The sequence below is a fragment of the Tiliqua scincoides genome, chromosome 3 (assembly GCF_035046505.1).
Source record: "Tiliqua scincoides isolate rTilSci1 chromosome 3, rTilSci1.hap2, whole genome shotgun sequence".
NCBI classification, from domain to species: Eukaryota; Metazoa; Chordata; class Lepidosauria; order Squamata; family Scincidae; genus Tiliqua; species Tiliqua scincoides.
In genome coordinates this window covers 5677878-5699543 of record NC_089823.1, presented here as the reverse complement: position 1 = coordinate 5699543, position 21666 = coordinate 5677878, and the positions used below count along the sequence as shown (strand labels likewise).

The window sequence follows — 21666 nt, the reverse complement described above, 5'->3', positions numbered from 1 at the left end:
CCGCCTGTTTTCGTTTCCACCACATGACCGTGGACATTTATCTCGGAGATGCCGGCCGACTAATACATAATGAATGAATCTGCATCTTAAATAATGCATCCCTCATTAAAAATGGAAGCTTGTAATTTATTTTTACTGAGATGGAGGAATCCTGATTGTGACCCAGATATGTCAACAAAGGCTGATGGGAAATTCTCCCCAGTGTAAATAATAATGTAAAGTGGGGACAAAGAGAGATGACTAATGCATGGTTAAGAGCTGGAAAGCAAAACTGAATGGAACTGTAGTGGGGCGGGGGAAGAGAGAGAGAGTGTGCAACCAAGTCAAAAGCAAAAAGGCAGGGGAGGAGTATGAACCCATTAATAGTATGAACCCATCAAAATAATTGCTAAGGCCTAGGGAAATCGATGCATATGGGTTCCTTTACGGAACAAGATCTTGCGTTTCACAAGAACATAAGATCCCTGCTGGATCAGGCTAAAAGGTCCATCTCATTCAGCTTCCTGTATCTCACAGTGGCCCACCTGATGTCTCCAGGAGGACACAATCCCAGTTCAAACCTGTGTGACTCTGCTATGTGGCCTTCTTCTAAGGAAAGAAGGGTGAGAGGAAAGCACATACTCTGAAGGGGGTTTCTTCATTTGATGGCATCCTAGTTTCATTCGTGGACACTTAACTCCTGGAGTTGTAGAGGGAAGAAGCCCTGAGAGAAAGAGGGCATTCTCTTGTAGGAGAGCTATTATAAAACCCTGAACAGCTTGGCCCAGGTAAGATTAGGGCATGAAAATGGGGAAATGACAACAATTTTGTCTGAGATGGCACATATTATCCAGTGTACTTCTTAATTGTTGCAGGGGCTTCCAAACTTTTCCTATTTCCTTTCCTGAAGTAGTCATCCCACTTATGTGTGTGGACTGTGACTCTGCAAACCTCAACTGTGGGATTGCCAGATGTGCTATCTTCCCAGCTGGTGACCTTCAAAGAATCCTGTTATTATCGGAATGGACAGCAAGAGAAAGGGCTGATTTGAGTGCTGAGCTTCGGGCATTGGGTGCATCACTGTGTTTTGTATACATTTTTCTCACAGCAGTGCCCAATTGTTCTTACCCACAAGCATTGCAGGGAATGTGGAGGCCATTGTGTAGTGGAGGTCCAGTCTGGAGCGACAAGTTAAAGCAGCAATGTTCAACTGGCGTGCTGCGAAAGGTCTGCAGGTTTACCATTGGCATGTCTCCAAATGGGAGTTTGGAGCAGAGCAATTGAACATCACTGAAAAGCAATTCTAGATTTCTATTGCAGCTGGTGCAGGAAGAGAGACAGACAATTCATTCCAGCAGACAGTTGCCCTAGGCCCAGAAACAGAGCCACAGAACCTGGAAGAGTCTCCTAGAAGTGACATCACAAGAAGTGAAGACCATAGAGAAGACTATAGGCGTCGATGTGTCTTGAGAAGAAAAACGTTGAAAATTGCTGATTCAGAGAGATGCTTTCTTTGAAAAATGAAAATGAACCCCCACCCCATTTTTTGCCATTGGTTCCATTCATTCTGTAGCCCCTCATTTCAGAACAAGTGGAACGAGACGTGAACAGAACCCATCTATATTCAATACTACTAGTTCTGAAAATGAATGTTCACACCTCTTCAGTTGCTGCCAGACTTCAGTGGAGGCTCACACAATTGAATGTTCCTCCATACAAACAGATTTTCCACATGCAGAAAACTAACACGCAGGAAGAAGGCTAGGTTAGGACAGAGCGCTTTTCTGTGGCAGCTAGTTTTCTACATGAAAGGATTTTTTGGAAGATCCATCATCCCATGAATCCCTATTTGAGCTGGCACAACCTGGACCCAGGTTAACAACCTCCATGAGAAAGAAGTCAAAGTCAAGAGATCTACAGGAACAGAGAAGGATCTGGTGTGCACAAAGAGCTGCAGGAAGAAAGACCCTCCCCCATCTCTGACCCACCACTTGAAATAGCTAGTTGTGATGATTCCATTTCTCTCTGGTAAGCATGTGGTTTGCCTAACATGTCCCCCATGCCATTTTTCTCTCCTCCTTCCCTTTCCCCCCCTCTATTTCCACTTCCAGGGCCAGCTCCAGTCCACCACCTGTCACTCTGCTGCTTCATCTGACCTCATCAGGAGGCCAGTCCTGGTTCCTGCCCTGATTTCTCCCCAGTCAAGAAACACAGTGTTATTACTGATGTTGTCATCAGTAATAAAACTGGGGGGAGGCAACCCACAGCCCTTGATATGGTGAATCCAGGGAGGATTTCAGATAACTTTTACAGACAACAGAAGGTCCAGTACCAGTTGATGGATTTTTTATTGTATTTAAATAAGTCTTTACAAGTTTCATGCAGGCTACATGCTTGTCCTGGCAGCTTGCTCAGGAGCGGTGGGTGGAGGCTTAACTTCCACAGCTTGGTCCTGTCCTAAGGAACTTGGTTCCTTGGCCGTAGCACCGGTATCTTGATCAGGATTCCTACAAATCAAAAAGAAGGCATCATTCCGCAACTACAAGACTGATCAAAAACCAATATGTTTGTAGATAACCACAGCAAAATTACACCATGCTGGTGGCACATGGATTTTTGTGAGGTCTCCAATTTGGTATGCCTCCATTTTACTCTAGCGGCCCCGAATGGCTCCGAAGGGGAGGGGGAGGGACCGCTTGCACCACACAGTGAGGCTCCCTGCAAAACTTCTTGCTTTGTACCCCCTCTAGCTATGCTACTGCTCACTCTAGATTATTGAATGTGAGAGTTGCTCACACAGATACGGATTTCAGCTTTTGGCACCCTGTGGTGCCAAAAATATGGATACTTTTCAACCTAAAAACAGGGATTTTTTGAAACTCAGATACATTGCTCCTAAACAGCCAAACATTCCCATATACTCCATATATACATATATATTGAATTTTTCCTCTAAGTAATAATTAAAAATTTCTGCACTTCTTTGTCAAAGTACAGGAATAATGTAATTAAAAGTGCATGCTGATGGTGGTGAGCCAAAATGTCCATCTATGGTATATCCCCTGGATGCATATTTTGCCATGTACATTTTGAAATTTTCACCAGATTTTGAATTTATTCAAAATGAGTTCTTGGCAATTTGCTTTCCTTAAAGCAAGCTATGGATGTTGGCAAATGTTGCATAACGATGGAAATTGCAGTCTGAAAAAGATGACTTAGCTGTGTTGCACCAGAGAATCCAGAAAATTCTGATGGGCTGAGGTGATTGCAGAAAACCAGGAGATGGCAAGATGCACTGATTCTTCCTCATTACAAAGTGTTTCCCAAAGGTGTCAGTGTGTCACAGATAAACTGTGTGCTTTGTTTTCATTGTAGCTGGGTTCACACTTTCACACAGCTCTGAAACCGCTTGGATTCAGCTCCCAGGGTTCATTTCATGACATTTAACCCAACATCATAAATCCAATGACAAATAGATGTTCACCAAGTTGGGTACTTATTTTCCCCCAGAAAGTGTTTAACCCTTTCCTTCAGATCTACACTTCTGGGGATCAATCATTTATGTCTTTGTGTTATTAGACTAGTAAGGCTGCAATCCTATTCACACTTTCCTGGGAGTAAGCCTCATTTGGCACAATGGGACGTCTGAGTAGACATGCATAGATAGGCTTGTGCTCTGAGTAATCTGGGGGGGGGGGCAGGATAGTGGAAAGTCCTACATCGGCTTGCGAAAACTAAAGTTTAGTTTCCCAAATGAGCTGAGTCTTAGAGAAACAAGGTGGAAAAGAACTGAATTTAGCAAAGTGTTGTGTAACATATCAAACTGTAAAATATATATATGGCGGCCACAGTCCAACACAGGGTTGAGTTAACCACAATAAACTCAGTGGACTTAATTTTGACTATTTCCAATTTTGGCCTTCTTATTATCATTATTTTATTAAAGTATCCCTAAAGGGCAGTTTCCAAAGCAAAACTTGAAATATTCATACGTATTACATGGTTGTGAATTAATGGCAGTTCAGCTACCCTTGGTACAGCTGGACAAGCCTGTGTCATTTTCATATTAATTTGGCTCACTGGGGATATGTGGCTTTATTTGGTTATGTTAAGCACTTTGTAAATGTGTGTTGGAAAAGGGCATATAAATATTTTAAGTAATATACACACAAGTCCGTCCCAGTAGTTGGTTCATACTGTACGTTTTCACGTGTACATTTACAGTGTTTTATTATTAGGTGCTCACCCTTGAAAACATAATGTGTAAATGGGATCTTATTGGTATTTGTATATTGACAGATCCACATTTATGCTTTATTAAATAATGACTTCTACAGAGCTGGCACCAGATTGCTGGGGGCCCTGGGGAGAAACCCCAGATAATTAATGGAATGTGAATGGGTTGTCTGGACTGTCTGAGAGAGTCTTTCAGGGCATACTAGAATGGAACCTACTCATGACAATACTGTTGGGTCCTGGAAAAAAAAACAACCCTTAATGAATGATGAATCTTTGCCATACCTGTGGGAAAGAGCATATGCTTTGTCTGTGTCAGTGTCATCATTGTGCAGGTCTAGAGTGTCAGGACCCTGCAAATGTGCAGTGAGATCTAGACCAGTGTTTCTCAACCAGTGCTACCAGTACCACCAGTGCTACTGGTGCTTGGTAGTATCACAGGACCCTTGGACACCTGCTGCCCAGCAGCAAGACCAGGAACGTGACACAACAGACAGCGGTAGGAGCCCCCAAAGCAGGCTTTTCCGTGCTTGAAAACGCCCTCCCTTCCACCCTGAGCCTCTTACCGGCGTTTGTTGTGTCTTATCAGGCCTCCCAGCCCAGAAGTAACTGGCAATGATGTCATCACAATTTACTTCCAGTGGTACTTCAAACAGGTGGACCGTGTGAAGTGGTATGGTGGAGGACAAAAGCACCAGACCACTGCAGGGCCTGGAGCGGTCCTGGAAGTCCAGCATAAATCCAGGAAGGGGGAACTCCAGTGCCACCAAGTTATTTACACAGCCTTCTAAAATCTAGCGGAACTATCTACCCCCCCCATCATCCACTATAGACCAGACACTGTGTTCTATTTACAGAAGGCAAGTACCCTGAAATCCGCTGCCTTTGGTGGGGTACGTCACCTGCTTAGTGTTGGAGCTGGATCTAGCTCGTTCGAATCTAAGAGAGCAATTTTCAACATTTCTCTTCTCCTGGCACACTGACCTCTATGGTCTTCTCTATGGTCTTCACCTCTTGTGATGTCACTTCTGGGAAACTCTTCCAGGCTCTGCAGCTCTGTTTCTTGGGCGACTGTCTGTAGTAATGAATTGTCTGTCCCTCATTTCCCCATCTGTTCAGCTGGACAATTCAGACAATTTGTCACTACAGGCAGTTGTCTAAAAACAAAGCCACAGAACCTGGAAGTGTTTTTCAGCAATTTTTTTTATTTAATTGTAAATGTGAATTTGATCATTTAATTTCACTGAATGTCACTTTGAGCACCCATCTTGGGTAGCATAAAAGCACAAATGAAAAAGTGTGTGTGTGTGTGTGTGTTCTTTTATATGAACCCAATTAAGCAGGTGAGATGCTGTGGGTTCTACCTCACAGGGAGGCTAGAATGGCTTTTTCTGATGCTCCGAAACTAAATCAAAACCATGTAATTACATTTAAATCCTGTCTTTTCCACGACGCAAGTTAGATGTTGTGTGCTCAGGGCCTCTAGGAGGACTCCCACCCAAGTATGATCAGATAGCCAAGACCAACTATTTTCAACCATTTTCATCTCATGGTACACTGACAAAATTGTCAAGGCAGACCATCAGTTCTTTTACAATTGACAAGGCACACCATGCTACTAATGGGGGGCCCAATAGCCCCACTAATAAATTACCCTCCCCCAAACTCCCATTGCACACCTGGGGACCATTCATGGCACACTGGTTGAAAATTGCTGGACTAGACCCTGAGATGGAAGCTACCTCTCTCTGCTATAGATGGAAAGACCACCAGTATCATTTTGTGTTCTTTGCCCCAACAAAAGGACATACTAGAACCAAAATAGGTTAAAAAAATGAAAATGCAGCCCCTCCAATGAAATATGTTATCTTTGATGTAGCAATGTGAAGCTTCAGTTGACTGATCTACTGATTCCAGTGATTAAAAGTGGCAGCCCTAATTAAAACCCATAGGGACAAACAAATCTGGTCCATGGTGGTGTCTTCCTTGCTCTGTTGTGCCAGCTCTGCAAATCCTTGGCATTCTCATGTCTAAAAAATCAGCCACCTTGAACTAAATGGGACTTGCTGAAGACTGCGCAGCACATTAAAACAGCAGGCTATAGAGAACCAACCATTCCATTCTTTCCTTGTTATTTTGTTCTGCCATGTGAAACTTGGGGCCTCTTGTGGGATGTACTCTCGGAAGGAGCATGCCCTTGACTTACTCAGAAACAAAAAGGAGATCAAAGAGGTGGGTGTTTTGTCCAGCATTTATTTATCATTGTCCAGAAAATAAATGGAAGAGACCCCTAATTCAAGCAAGCAGAGTCGACAAGCACATCACAATCTATAGGCAACACACTGATATTGATTTGGCTGGGATTATACTAACAGCAAAATTGGAGGCAGTGCTGAGAGAACTAGGGTGCTCTGAGATGGGTTCAGGAGATAAGATGTTTTGTTGTGGTATGTGGTTAAACCCAGGCCACAAAATAGTAAGATACTGCAGACCTGCCTCTCAGAGGCAAAAGCACAGACGGCTTTGTGGGGGGATCATCAAGTATTTTCCAACAGAAACACTGCAGAGAAGCAAAGCGGGTGGTTGTGGTATTTATTTCTTTTGCAAAGCCAAGTGGGGGGTGTATAAACAAGCCATGGAAAGGACTTTTAGCACCATCTCTCAAAGGGGAAGTAAAATAACGGTACACGAAGGAGGTACAGTGAATGTGACAAGCAGACAAAACGTAAAAATATTCCAAAGGAAAGGATGGAGGGGAGCCAGCAAGTAGGTAAACTGTACAGGGAATGCAAAGAAATGTGTTACACAAGTTTGCCAAGACAAAGATCTTGTTTGAGAAGAAATTTTGAATTTAAAAAACCCCGAATGTAATAATGTTGTCATTGACACAGGAGCTTCCAAGTGATTTGAGGTCAGTCTCAAATGAAACATTTGGCTGTTAACCAGAGAAATGAGAAAAAAAGCAGCTACAAGCAGTGTCGTAGCTAGAGGGGGTGCAAAGCACTAAGTTTTGCAGGCACCTGAATGCACTGCGCAAGCGAACCCTCCCCTTCTGAGCCGGTCCAGGAGGTGGGAGCAAAATGGAGGCATAAGCCTGGCTTCAAAGGGGACGGGCTGTTTGCACAGCGCCTTCAGGTACCTGCAAAAAGTGCTTTGCACCCCCCTCTAGCTACACCACTGGCTACAAGTCTGTTGCTTCCTATATAATCCAAGAGGGGGAAAAAAAAGAGAGAGAACCAATTTTCTAGAGTGTTCCCACATGGAGCAGCAGGGGGCAGAAGGGTATTTAAAGGTACACGTTTTGAACAGCCCAATCACTGATGTATGTTTCCATGGACTTACTTCCCAGACACGTGCACATAAAATTGCAGTCGTGAGATCCACTGACACGGCCCTTTGCAATCTGTAACATTAAACTACACCCACATTTCTCCAGTCCATTTTGGTGTGTTCAGCCAGTCTTGCACATGCACTGGAGTAGATCTAGAACATAGCGATCCAATGCCCCAATTCCAATTGCCTCTCTTGAAGTTTCCCAGGATGTGGTAAGAGGTAACTGAGACAGACTGGAGCATTCACAAGACCAGCTCAATGCACCAAATGCACAGAAACCACCAGTTTGCACTGACTTTGTCCCATCCCAGTAAGGAAAGCTTACTGTTCTATATGAGAGTGGAGAGAGGGGGTAGAAATAAGTGCTAGAGCACCGATCTACAGATACTTCTTGCCTCACTGCTAGTGACCAATCAGCCTGTGTACCCCAGGTTTGCAGTAGCACCACTGGAAATGAGCAGGCTTTTCCACTTACACTGGGTGTGGGACCTTTGCACAATTGGGCCAGTGTTAATGCTAAACTGGTGCAACGAGGATCTCGTTAAGGAGGACTGGGATGCTTTGGGGCCATACTTCTTGATGAGGCTGTGTTTGAATATCTGAAAATAAAATCTGACCCAGGGATGTTTTAAGGTTGGGGGAGCAGGTGAGTGGTGGTTGTGGGGGCAGTGAAGGAAATAAGAAAATCCTCCACAATTTCAGGTGTACCCTCTGGGTCATGGCCCAAATCTGTGACACTTGGATCTCCTTGAGTACTGAATGAGATGCTTTCAGATGGAGGCAGTGACAGCCTTTTTTGCAAATGAACCTCTTCCCGGATGCAATCAAGCTATGTCCATGTGAGTTCTCCCTCCCCCCACACATTCTAAACAGCAAATGAGCATTATGGGTCACCCAGAGAAGCTCTCCATGCTGCACATGTGCATCTTTGTGAAACCAACACAAAATGTGGCACTTGATTTCCACACTGCTGCTTCCTGACATGTATTCCTGAATATCTCCAAAGCATTTCTTCAACAATTTCTTGACAAGGCAGGTGCCCCTTGATTCCCCCTCCCCTCTGCATACAGACAATCCCAGCTACACTTCATACTCTACAGTTCTAATACAGCTATGCTTGGAAACACACCACAGAAGAATTCATTACACATACTTATAGTCAAAAGCTTTCAGGTACAAGCCATATAGGAACACACCACACATAGTACACTATGATTTTTTTTTTTTTTGCATTCCATTCACTAGTCAGCCCAACAAAATCTGCTACCCACATATCATACAGCTTTCCCTAGTCTTTAGATATGTTCTCCTAACTTGGCAAACAATATTTCTGCATTTTTTTTTTGAAACTATCTCCAAAACGAGCATTTGCATTCTGAAAATTTCGTCACGCTAGAACCAAAAAATGCAAAATAAAAGAGTTAGGGACTCAAACATCTCCCTAGCAACAAGGCCCTGGAAAGCTGGCCTCCTGATCCCTCATTGTCGCTCTCTCTGTTGTTATTTCAAAAAGAAATTGGGCTACAAAGCAATCAAACATCACGCCAGCTTCTCCTTAAACTGCCCAGGGTAATCTGCTAAAGCTTTTTTCCTGGTGGTGGTGACCTCAAAGGCATTGTGAAGGAGCCAGAAAAATCAGACTACACCTTTTTGATTTTCAGGATCAAAAACATGGGGCAGGATGCTGAGATGGCTCTAAGTGGGCTTATCAGAACGAATGCTGGCTCCAGGCTTGAGGGAATCCTCATTGAAGTGCCCCCTCCTATGAGAGTGCCCCCCCAGTCTGGCTCGAGGACAGCTCCCACTTGAACATGGGAAGGGGAAGGTGACATGGCCCCCCCACCTCTCCTCCCAGCTGTTCTATCTGCACATGGGAGCATGCTTCAGGGGCCTTTGAGAAGCAGCCCTTATTTGTGGCTGGAACAGCCTGGAGGATGTGGTAATGGCACAGCACTTTCGGCTCAGAGGGTTGTGCGGCTGTTGTTGCGTAAGGCAGCTCAGTGACTAGCAGCAGGCCTTGGCTGTCCACAGACGCCGACTTCAACACAAGCCTTGACCAGAATTTACCTAGCTCAGTTCTAGCAAGCCTTTCCCTAATTTCAGATTACTTATGGTGCAGCTCACATGTGACACCATCATGTCCTTGGGCCTCTTGGGCTCGTCAGATCCCTGTGTCATGCATGATCAATGTCAGTGACTGCTTCTGAAAACAGCGGCTGCATCATGAGCTGCTCCTCTTCCTCACCAGAATGTTTGGCAGAACTTGTCTTAGAACAACTGATTGGATTCCTGATCTAGGTGCCATATCACTGGTGGCCAATGGAGAGGGACAATTTAGAATGTTATATCACCCCAACGTAAGGTCAGTTCTGTGCAACATTAGGGAGAAGAAGGAAGGGCTGAGGTATTAGACCTCCACGCATTTGCTGTTACTCCTAGTTTGGCATGCAAAGCAGGTCACAGATAATGGATCAATTCCTAACTCAAATGGTTACAGCAGTGGCATAGCTAGAGGGGGGTGAAAAGCACTAAGTTTTGCAGGGAGCCTCACTGTGGCGTGCAAGCGGCCCCTCCCCTCCTGAGCCATTCCAGGCCTCGAGAGTAAAACTGAAGCCTCCATTTTGCTCTTGTGGCTCAGAATGGCTCTGAAGAGAAGGGGCCGCTTGCATGCCGTAGTGAGGTTCCCTGCAAAACTTAGTGCTGGGCACCCCCTCTAGCTACACCAGTGGGTTTCAAAGGGGCTAGCTTTGAGTCTTTTTGATTGGTTAGAAAGCGCTTAGACGCCACAGGCAGCCCTCCTTCCTCACAAGAGTCTAAATGTAAAATTGTTTCATTATTTGGACTGCACAAGCTCAAGATTTAAGATGATGTGACGAAGGACAGGTCTGATGTTGCAAGATACTTATTGTAAGGATCGGTAATTAAGTCATGGCCCAAACTGAAGGGCGTGCTATGCCAGTGGAATGTGCACTCCACCAGCAATGATGTGCTCTGCGGCTGTGGCAAACATGACACCACTAGAGTGCACAGCCTGGCTGCCACTGAAAGAGACTGAGTCGGTGCAACAACAGACTGAGGAACCCACTAGTGCGGGCAAGGCCACAAAGTGGGGCAGAGGAGGGGGTGGAACAAGGAGGAGATGGTGTGGGGAGTCGGATTTGGCGCGGGAAGGGGGTGGGTTTGATGGAGACAGTACCTGCCAAATCCTAACCCCCGCCATGGGTCCAATCTGAGACTTGCGCCAGCGATATTACTGGCGCAGGTCCAAGTTGACCCATGGTGGCAGCGGGGCTTATCCCAGCTACGTCATGCCAAAACATGTCTCAATGCGCCAAAACCCCCTGTGGGATATAGTGGATGCCACACTGGCACCACTGCATTGCCCTGTGGGAAGCTGTGGTGGATTGGGCTGCAAACTTTCTGAGTGGCTTGAATGGGAGCTTTTCCTTTATCAGAACTCCACTGGGAAAGATGTAAGAAGGACAATTGCCCTGTTTTCACCATTCCTTCCATGCACTGACCAAAAGCATAGACGGGGAACAGCAGTGATCCACTCCACCTCCATGCCTCCAGCAGAAGCTGCAAGGAGACTCGGGCTGTTCCACATGAATTGGAGCCCTGTGCAATCAGTGCTCCAAACATGAGCAAACCCATTCTTGTTTCTGCTGAATATACCAAGGCTGGGGAGGCCAGTGAGGGTCGAGGGTGTTCCTGCTCCCCCTTCAGCAAGTCAGTAAACTTTTGGAAGGGGAGATGAAAAGAGGGCTGACAGCCTGAAGACCCACAGAATTGTTTCTGGAGTTCTAGAGAGCTGTTGCTTCCTTGACGGATGGTGTGTTTCTTTCCCCCCACTGGTGCCTCTGAATGAACAGGTCTTGCAGGTTGTTGGAACGACACCAAAACCAACCCGACCTGTTTTACCAGAGGTGAATGAGGGATGAGCGCACCCCCCAGAGGGCACCAGCCCTCTTCCGCAGCACCTTCAACTTGGTCTCCAAGGGTTTCCTCAGCTCCTCACATGCACTAATTGAAAACTCCTCTAATCCACTGTGCCTTTCCTGCCTGGCTTCCCATTTCTTTGCCTTGCAGTCCAAACCCTGAAATGAGGCTTTCTAATCCTTCTTGGAAATCAAACATTAAAAGCTCCTAATAGAATCGGAACACAAGCAGATTAGGAGCCTCTAATTAATTTTGTGGCCTTTATTTAAAAAAAAAAAAAAGGGAGAGAGAGAGAGAGAGAGAGAGAGAGAGAGAGAGAGAGAGAGAGAGAGAGAGAGAGAGAGCAAGGAAGTGCAGTGTCATTTACTCTTTCGCTTCTGCCAACTTATTGTTCATCTCTTTCTTTTTCTCCTTGTCCGCGTCAGCGCTGGGTCCGCTGGAGGCCTCGGCGTTCTTTTTCTTGGCCGCCCGGCTGGACACCATCTGTTTATCTTTGGCCTTTTTCAGTGGTTTATGGCTTGTGGTCGTCTTTTTTGGTTTTGGAGGCTGTGGGCGAGGCTTCTCCACCTGGACAGGTGCAACCGACAAGCCACCGACACAAAGAGAAAATACATACAACACGCAAGGAGAGGTGGGAAGAAGGGTGTTTAGAGAGGAATTGCACCGGGAGGGGAAGGGTCTCATGTATCAGGCATCATGTCTGCAGTCCTTAACTGAGCAATATGGTCAACAGCCAGTTCTTAAAGCTTCTGCACGTGTGTGTGTGAAACTGCTGAAATAGGGTTCACCCTTATCCAGGGTTTCCGGTATCCACGGGGGGCAGGAACATATCCCCCATGGATACTAGAGGACACCTGTACCTGACAGGACTCCACGTATGATTGAGAATTCAACAAGGAAGTTGGTCCCAGACACAGTCACACATGTACAGCCTGTCCGAAACAAAGCCAGAGACCATGGAACACGAGTCTTCTGGGATATCTAGGAAATTAATCTGCTTATTCTCGATTACCTCCAGATCAGAAGGGGACCAACCCTACCAAAAAGAAGCCCCCACACACACTGTGGTTTTGGTGAGCTCTGAAAAAAAATGGTTGGCAACCTTCAGTCTTGAAAGACTATGGTATAAGCCTATACCATATGGTATTCCCAAGCAGTCTCCCATCCAAGTACTAACCAGGCCTGATGCTGCTTAGCTTCTGAGATCAGACAGATGCACTTATCTGGATATAACCTGCAGGCCAGATGTACATTGTCTTGGTGACTTCTGCATCAGCAGCCAGCTTGATAGATAGAACACAATGCCTGGCTACGGCTGAGGAAGGAACATAAGAAGAGCCCCACTGGATCAGGGCAAAGAACATCTAGTCTAGCTTCCTGTATGTCACAGTGGCCCACTAGATGCCTCAGGGAGTACATAAGACAACAAGATATTCATATCCCGTTGCACTTCCCTTGCACCTGGCGTTCTGAGGCAGCCTAAAACCAGGAGGTTGCACATACCCATCACGGCTTATAACCTGTGATGGACTTTTCTTCTATAAATCTGTCCAATCCCCTTTTAAAGGCATCTAGGTCAGACACCATCACCGCATCCTGTAGCAAGGAGTTCCACAGATTAATTACAAGCTGGCTAAAGAAATATTTTCTCATGTCTGTTCTAACCCTCCCAACACTCAATTTTAGTGGATGTCCCCTGGTTCTGGGGTTAAGGAGGGAGAGTGGGACACTAGAAGAATGAAAACAAATTGTGGATCTATAGGGGAAGGTAAGGACTGCTGAACTGGCTGATCAACAGGATGGAAAATGGACAGGATATGCAGATCTATCAGTTCTTTCTAACCCTGTAACTGCCCAACTTTTCCTTAGAGGACAGAGAGAAAACAGTTAATAATCTGTGACTTGTAGTGGACCCCCTGGGGCTGTATTTACATCACCTACATAAGCAATCCATAGGGAGCATCTCCTGCCCAAACACCACTGGAAGGAGTGGGAGTTGTGCAAGAGCATGAATTAGTTGCATTGCACCGACTGCGTTGTGTGTTTCAATGGGCCCTGTGCCTAACACAGACTGCGCTGCCCATCTTCCCTCTTCCTTACCTTTGGAGATTCCTTGTAGGGCTCGCTGTAGAGACTGCGTATTCTCCTTCGCTCGAGGAATTTGTTGTCTGATGGGCCAGGCTTAGCACCCTCGGCAGTAAACTGGGCATTGTAGCTAGTTTCGTGAAGCATCTTCTCCTCTGGAGGCTTGTACTGGTACTTGGCTTTCATGGCCTTCACCGGCTTGATATCTGTCCATGGTCGAAACTCATTTCTGGAGGGAGGGAAGGATTTGTGAGAAGCAGAAAAGCAAGGCAAGAAGACCTCACAAGCAGTTGCCTTTTCAACGGCATTGAACAAGGAATTGTTACCAGGTCCACTGCTGTGGGAAGAGTCTGGGAGCTACAGGGAGGTGCTTCATAGGTTGGGGTGGAGCCAGAAGTGTAGCGAGAGGGGGTGCAAAGCACTAAGTTTTGCAGGAGCCTCACTACACCATCCAAGCGGCCCCTCACCCTCCTCTTTGGAGCCATTCCAGGCCACTAGAACAAAACAGAGGTGAATGCCTAGCGGCCCGGAATTACTCCAGCAGCTCGGAATGGCTCCAAATGGGGGAGGAGCTGCTTGCACGGCACATTCAGGCACCTGCAAAACTTAGTGCTTTGCACTCCCTCTAGCTATGCTACTGGGTGGAGCTTGATGGGCAAGGATGAAGCCTGGCAGAGGCAGAAATGGCAGAGCTTGGTTATAGTTGGTGCCTTGGGGGAAGCCTGATGGACATGGGGGGCGGAAATTGGAGCAAAAGAGAGAAGCCCTCAAACCAAGCAGAAAAGAGCTTCTACCCCTACTGTAAGATCATAGGAAGGAGTGGGATCAAGTGCTGGGAGAGCACTTTGGGATGGTTGCACTTTGCACAAAGAAAATCTGCGGACCTGCAGCCTGAGGCTCTGATGCACGTTGCCTGGGAAGGGTGCCCCATTGAGCTCCGTGGAGCTTACTTCCAAGTAAGCCCAGCCAGTGGGAGTTGCAAAGCACTCAGTTTTGCAGGAAGCCTCACTGCAGCGTGCAAAGGGACCCCGCCCTGCAAAATTTAGTGCTTTGACCCCCCTCTAGCTACGCCATTGAGTCCAGCCTTGGTTGCCCTTCCATAAGAACATAAGAAGAGCCCCACTGGATCAGGCCAAAGGCCCACCTAGTCCAGCTTCCTGTATCTCACAGTGGCCACCAGATGCCTCAGGGAGCACACAAGACAAGGGACCTGCACCCTGTTGCCACTCCCTTGCATCTGGCATAACCTAAAACCAAGAGGTGGCACATACCCATCCTAGCTTGTAACCCATGATGGACTTTTCCTCCAGGAATTTGTCCAGTACCCTCTTAAAGTCATCTAGGTGAGATGCCAGCACCACATCCTGTGGCAAGGGCTTCCACAGACTAACTACACACTAACTAGTTCCACAAGAGTTCCACAGACTAACCCACTCTGGCTATTAACACCTTCCTCTAGAAAAGGAAAATAATTCCACCCACCCATCCCCCAAAAAAAATCCAGGTCAAATTCAGAGAGTTTGGTGCCAGCCCAGAGTTCTGGTGCCAGTCCTGAAGCAAAGCCCTGCACTGGGTTCTCCATGGCGCCCCCTGTCTGTCCCCAGCGGCATATTAGGCGTAATCACTGCCATTGTACTGGGGCACCGGAATCAGCAGTTCCATGTCCTGTCCAACCCTTGGTGCTAGTTCTGCTGTTGCCGCTTATGCTATCTGATGGCCTTGTCTTGCAAGAAGAGGGAGTGAGAGAGAAGGGAGCTTCCGGCTTCAGTATGAGATGGGCCTATGAACTGTTAATATCTGGGACAACCCTGAGAGCCCTCTTCACAAGTCTTCCTTCTCATCCTCAGGGTGCAGACTGAGTGTATAGGGAGAGACGGTCTGTGCCTACTGGCCCTGGTATCAGTGTTTGGTATCCTCTGCCTTGCACTAAGGTGTACAGTAGTTGGTGCTGCAACTTTCACAAAATACATCAGCTGCTTTTTTTCTCACTGTCTCAGTTTCTTTTCTAACCCCTACCATCTTCGCTGCCGCAAACTTGATAAAACGATGCCCTGAGACTGAAGCCTAGACGCCTTTAAAAGGGGGATTGGATGAGTTTCTGGAGGAAAAATCCATTATGGGGTACAAGCCATGATGTGTATGCGCAACCTCCTGATTTTAGAAATGGGTTAAGTCAGAATGCCAGATGTAGGGGAGGGCACCAGGATGAGGTCTCTTGTTAGCTGATGTGCTCCCTGGGGCATTTGGTGGGCCTGCTGTGAGATACAGGAAGCTGGACTAGATGGGCCTATGGCCTGATCCAGTGGGGCTGTTCTTATGTTCTTAAGCATGGAACACACAAACTTAATATTGTGTCATTCTTGCTACAACTGATCAAGATGGATTCTGCCCAAGAGTTCTGTTCTGCTGGAGTTCGCTAGAACGGCTTCCTTCCAGTCACCCATTCTCAGAGCACTTGGGTGCTGGAAAGCTGGTTTCCATTAGACTGGTCTCGCACGAACCAAAATGACAAATGCAACTTTGCCTTTGAAAACTAGGCAAGGCTGGCTACTGAAGTATGAATAAGGGCAGCAGACAGCAAATGGGTTGGACGGTTCAACTTCAGAGTATTCAGGCACTGTGGGGAGTCCTCAGGTTGTGATCCTTAGAATGAGAATTAAGAGTGTTGTGTGTCAATGGCATAGCTAGAGGGGGTGCAAAGCACTAAGTTTTGCAGGCACCTAAACACACCATGCAAGCAGTCCCTCCCCCTCCCCGAAGGGAGCTACGCCACTGGTTTGTGCATCTCTATTGCCATGTTCAAAACCTGGAAGGCAGGAAGTCCAGATCAGACAGGGTGGGATGCCTTTTTTTCTACCAGTTCACTGTTAATTTTATTTATTTGGATTAGACACTATAACCATGCTAAAGTACCAGCATTAAGATGCAATTCTAGGCATACTAACCTGCAAGTAAGTTCCACTGAAGCCAATGAGACTTTCATCTGAGCAGACATGCCTAGGACTGTGCTTTTGTTGTACTAGTGCTCATTTTGGGCAAAAAAGGAGAAAAAGGTCCCTGCTGCAAAGAGCTTACAATCTAAAATAAAAAAGAAACCAAAGAGATGGGGAAGGAGCAGTTACCAGCTTTTTTTCAGGCTAAGATTCTATGACTTTTAGCTGCGTGATGAGCCGAAATCCAACAGGTGAAGTTTTGCCCCCAGAATGCAAATGTAATTCTAGGAAAAACTTTGTAGCTCAACTTTGTGGTGTAGCTGGCTCGGGAGCCCTGCTTGGGGAAAAGATTGGCAGGCCAGCTCTGTTCCCTTATAAATAATAGGTGCAGAACACCTTCCCACAGCAGCCACTATACTCAGAGGAAAAGCACTACTACAAACGAGTTGTGAACTGACAGACTTTATTCTGAGGATGATCAATCTGCTTTTAGTATGATCAATCTATGTGAGTGACAGCAACCATTTGGTCTCCTAACACTGCGTCCTTCCCCGGGGTGTCAAGGCACCCATTGATTAAAACCAAGCATGTCGTTAATATTCTGTACACATGCGGGAGTGGTAGCAATCAGCTTGTTAATCACTGAAGACCACACTGGAAACCCATCATGAGCTCTAAAGGTTGAAGCTCATTTGCAAAATGTATCTATGCATAAATGTGCTCTGTTTGCATTTCTGCGGCAGACATAGGAGTCTTGATCTAACAAAGGGCTGTTTGCGCATGGAAGCAATCATTTTCCACTGGCTAGACCAGGATCCATGTTCACAATGGGGTGCTTTGCACATGGATACATCCAGAACCCTCAACTGTGCTGCACTTTGGGATCCAGTTGGGAAACTGCAAGTCTTGTGGAGGACCCATGTAAGAAAACCATATGGTGAGAGTCAGGGAGGCATTTATTGGACAGCACCCATGACATCACTGGTGACCAGCAACCTGATTTCTCCCACCAAGCTCTATATGATTTTGTGAATTTCTTTGAAACCATAATTTATATTAACTTTCTAGTTTTCAAACAGCATTGTCAACTCTGCTCCCTTGCAAAGTGGACAGCAATGGTGTCTCGTTAGACCAAGTTAGCACAAGTAACTGATATGTAGATTAACTGAATGAAACTGTTTTCACTTCATATTTGAACAGTTTCATTCAGTTAATCTACATATCAGTTACTTGTGCTGATTTACTGATCATCAAAAAAGATTCACTGGATAGGTCTGGCAGTCGTTACTAGCTACAACAGCTAAACAGAACTTCCATGTTCAGAGACAGGATATCTCTCAAAAATATCTAAACTTCGTACAGAAAATGTATTCACACACCACCTGTAAACTTGATAAAATACTTGCAACACACCTATTAGGTTGGAAGGTGTTTTTATTCTAAGCTGGAGAGTCTGAGAGGGCTAGGTTTACCTCAGTAACTCAGGGCACAATCCTAACCAGGTCTCCTCAGAAGTGAGTCCTATTTTGTTCAATGGGACTTACTCTCAGGAAAGTGTGGTTAGGATTTGGTCTGGGGCATTTGTGAGATACAGGAAGCTGGGCTAGATGGGCCTATGGCCTGATGCAGTGGGGCTGTTCTTATGTTCTTATGACTGCAGCCTCACTGAGTGAGTTCACGGCTAAGGCGAGGTTTGAACCTTCCTTCCTTTCAGGGCAGGAGGTCTGGTCTAGAGGGTAGAGCCTCCGTTTGCCTGAAGATAACATCCGAAGGTCGCCAGTTCGAGGCCACCGACACCGTGAACGGCGAGACCTTGAAGCAGCTGGCAAGCCTAGCCGAGTTATGCTGAGTTATTCCACCTGCTCTTTGGCCGCTGTCAGCCTGTGTGGGAGGAAAATGGAGGCCAGAATGCGATACCAGATCATTAAAGATCCATCTGAAATGTTGTGGTTCTTGAAAGACAGAACCTTCTTCAATTGTAAAAATCCCTACTGGGATTTAGTATAGCCTGCCTATGTAAACCGCCTTGAATTAAAATCTGAGGAGAAATCTGACAACCAAGAAAGGCGGTATATAAATACCTGTATTATTATTATTATTATTATTATTATTATTATTATTATTATTATTATTATTATTATTATTATTATTATCAGCAGCTCAGCCACTACATCACACTGCATATACCTGCATGAATACACCCAACCAAATTTTAATTGCAATCCGAACTCTGCAACCAGAATAAAGAAAGAAAACACACATACATTTGGCTGTTTTACTTAATTTACTTCATCGGCAGACTGGAAGTGCAGTCCCCCTGGCCCACTGCCTCCCCCCTCCCGAGCCATTCTGAGGGCTGGGGAAGCGGTGCGCTGTAAACCAGAAGTGACATTTAAGGTCCTCTGGGGGCTGGGGAAGCTGCATGCATCCTCTTTGGCCCTCAAAGCACCTTGGGGTGTGTGTGTGTGTGTGTGTTCCGAATGCCACCCCTACCCCTCTGCCACCCAGGAACAAGTGTTCCCCTGGACTCCCTCTCCCCACATATGTCACTGCAGAGGAGAGCTGGGTTTCTGGTGACCACAAATTCTGACTAACCATCAGGTCTAGCCAACTTTTGTGGACCCCTGACTCGCTGAGTTTTTGCCCCTCTGGTTATTTGGAAAGACACTGCAATCTATTCTGTCTTTCCACCCCCACCCGCCACTAGAGCTGAGTTCTCCCTTTGTATTGTTGTGGCTACATTGCTTCATTTGGTTTTATTTATTGTGCTAATTTGTATGTTTTAATCTTTTGCAAGCCACCATGAGTCTCTGTGAGAAGGGTGGGACATGCATTTTAGAAATAAACACATAACTCTTTAGAAACCTTTTTTAAAAAAGTGTGCACCCATACATGCTAGAAGGGCTTCCCTCCCTCCCTCCGACTCCCCGCACGACTGTCGATCCTGATAGGAACCCTTGCTGAATGTGTCTGAGCTGCAGTGATTGCATAATAAGAATTAATTTTTTTTGAAGGGAAAAGTTATTGAGTAAAAAATGACTACAAGCCACAGCCGGCAAAGACCAGCCTAGCAATGTGTGAAAGCAGAGGGCACCTCTGATTTTGGAACAGAGGTGTTACGAGAGTGACCTGCAAAAAAATATTGCACTGAATCTCCAGTTCCTTTGAAAAGAAGCATGGTTCAGCCAGCACTGTGGTGACTCCTCCATCCTAAAACAACCCTGTGCAGTGCAAGAAGGGGAAGTGTCACACATTTTGCCACACATACACCCCACCACAACTCTAACCCTTCCCTACAGGACTCTCCATACAAATGGTTAGAGTGGACTGATTCCCCTCCTCTCCACTTTCCTGTATCTTTTTTAGCAGACACCTGAAAGCTCCATCGCAATGGCTGACCTACAGCTTTCCACCAATGGCCCTCGACAGATTGGCACAACCTGCCCTACATCTGGTTTCTTTAGATCCTCTGATTTTGTTTTCCTAGGACAGGAATGGAGAAATTAAGGAATTGTGTGGCAGTCCTGTTATCACTTGTATACTGGCATTTCCCACAGCAAAACCTGTGAGCACATAAAAGAGGCGCCTTGGGGGGGGGGGACATGATTGAGACATACAAAATTATGCAGGGGGTGGACAGAGCAGATAGAGAGACACTCTTTTCCCTCTCACATAACACCAGAACCAGGGGACATCCACTAAAATTGAGTGTTGGGAGAGTTAGGACAGACAAAAGAAAATATTTCTTTACTCATCGTGTGGTTCGTCTGTGCAACTCCTTGCCACAGGATGTGGTGATGGCGTCTGGCCTGGACACCTTTGAAAGGGGATTGGACAAGTTTCTGGAGGAAAAATCCATTACAGCTTACAAGCCACGATGTGCATGTACAACCTCCTGATTTTAGAAATGGGCTATATCAGAATGGCAGATGCAAGGGAGGGCACCAGGATGCAGGTCTCTTGTTATCTGGTGTGCTCCCTGGGGCATTTGGTGGGCCGCTGTGAGATACAGGAAGCTGGACTAGATGAGCCTATGGCCTGATCTAGTGGGGCTGTTCTTATATTCACATATTCTTTTGCAGTTATGGCTATACTGCATAAGAACCTAAGAAGATTCTAACTGGATTAGGCCAAAGACCCATCTAGTCCAGTTTACTGGATCTCACAGTGGCCCACCAGATGCCTCAGGGAGCACTCAAGACAACATGAGACCTGTACCCTTGTGCCACTCCCTTGCATCTGGTTTTCTGAGGTGGCCTACCTGTAAAACCAGGAGGCTGCACGTACCCATCATGGCTTGTAAACTGTGATGGACTTTTCTTCTATAAATTTGTCCAATCCTTTTTCAAAGGCATCTAAGCCAGACACCATCACCACGTCCTGTGGCAAGGAGTTCCACAGATTAGTTACATATTAGCTAAAGAAATATTTTCTGTTTTAACCCTCCCAACACTCAATTTTAGTGCATGTTCCCTGTTTCTGGTGTTGTGCGAGAAGGAAAAGAACATCCCTCTGTCCACTATATCCATCCCCACCTCAAATCCACAAAGCACCTTTTCAACGTCACTGCCTGCGAAACCGAGGGGCACTTCAGCTCAGCATTAACTCTGTAATAGGCTGTTGACCTCACATCGCTTGTGGAACTTTGTGTGGTGGAGAGACTTGTTCTCAGTGGGTCACGCGTGCTTGCTACATTATTCATGTGCCTTTTGTCTTTACAGTGCGCACGAGACTTGAGTTTTTAATGAAAAAAACACTTAACTGCATGTCTCTTTCCACGCCTGACTGAGCTGCCACCTCTCGTCCTTGCACGAGATCGAGAAAAGTGGGCATTCTGGGGCCCAATGGGAAACAGGAGCTCTGGAACTGCTGGAAGCTTCTGGCAAAAGCTGCGGGAGCACTGCCTTCCACAGAGCACGACCACTGCAGCCGCCAGAGTTTTGACTGGACCCCAGAGATCAGATCGAGTGACACGGAACTTGTAATGAAACTTCACTGGCTACAAATGGGCCTGACAGGCTCAATCCAGGGGGTGGGGTTTTGACATTTAAAAGGGTCTGAGACTAGCACTTCTCAGCAATTGCCTCTCCCCATGTGGAATATAGGGGAGGGGGGCTTGTAACAGGGCCTTTTCACAGTGGCATCACTGGGGGTGCAGGTC

General features: G+C 46.3%; 1 protein-coding gene across 1 annotated transcript in view; it reads right to left on the bottom strand.

Annotated features, from left to right (window-relative positions):
• Positions 1-2365: 2365 nt before the first annotated feature.
• MAP6 (microtubule associated protein 6) overlaps positions 2366-21666 on the bottom strand; it is a 39990-nt gene continuing 20689 nt past the window's right edge. Inside the window, exons 2-4 of the mRNA XM_066622327.1 lie at positions 13588-13801; positions 11855-12054; positions 2366-2486 (exon numbers count right to left, since the gene is read on the bottom strand). Coding sequence (XP_066478424.1) covers positions 2366-2486; positions 11855-12054; positions 13588-13801 — 535 coding nt within the window. The remainder of the gene's footprint in view (positions 2487-11854; positions 12055-13587; positions 13802-21666) is intronic.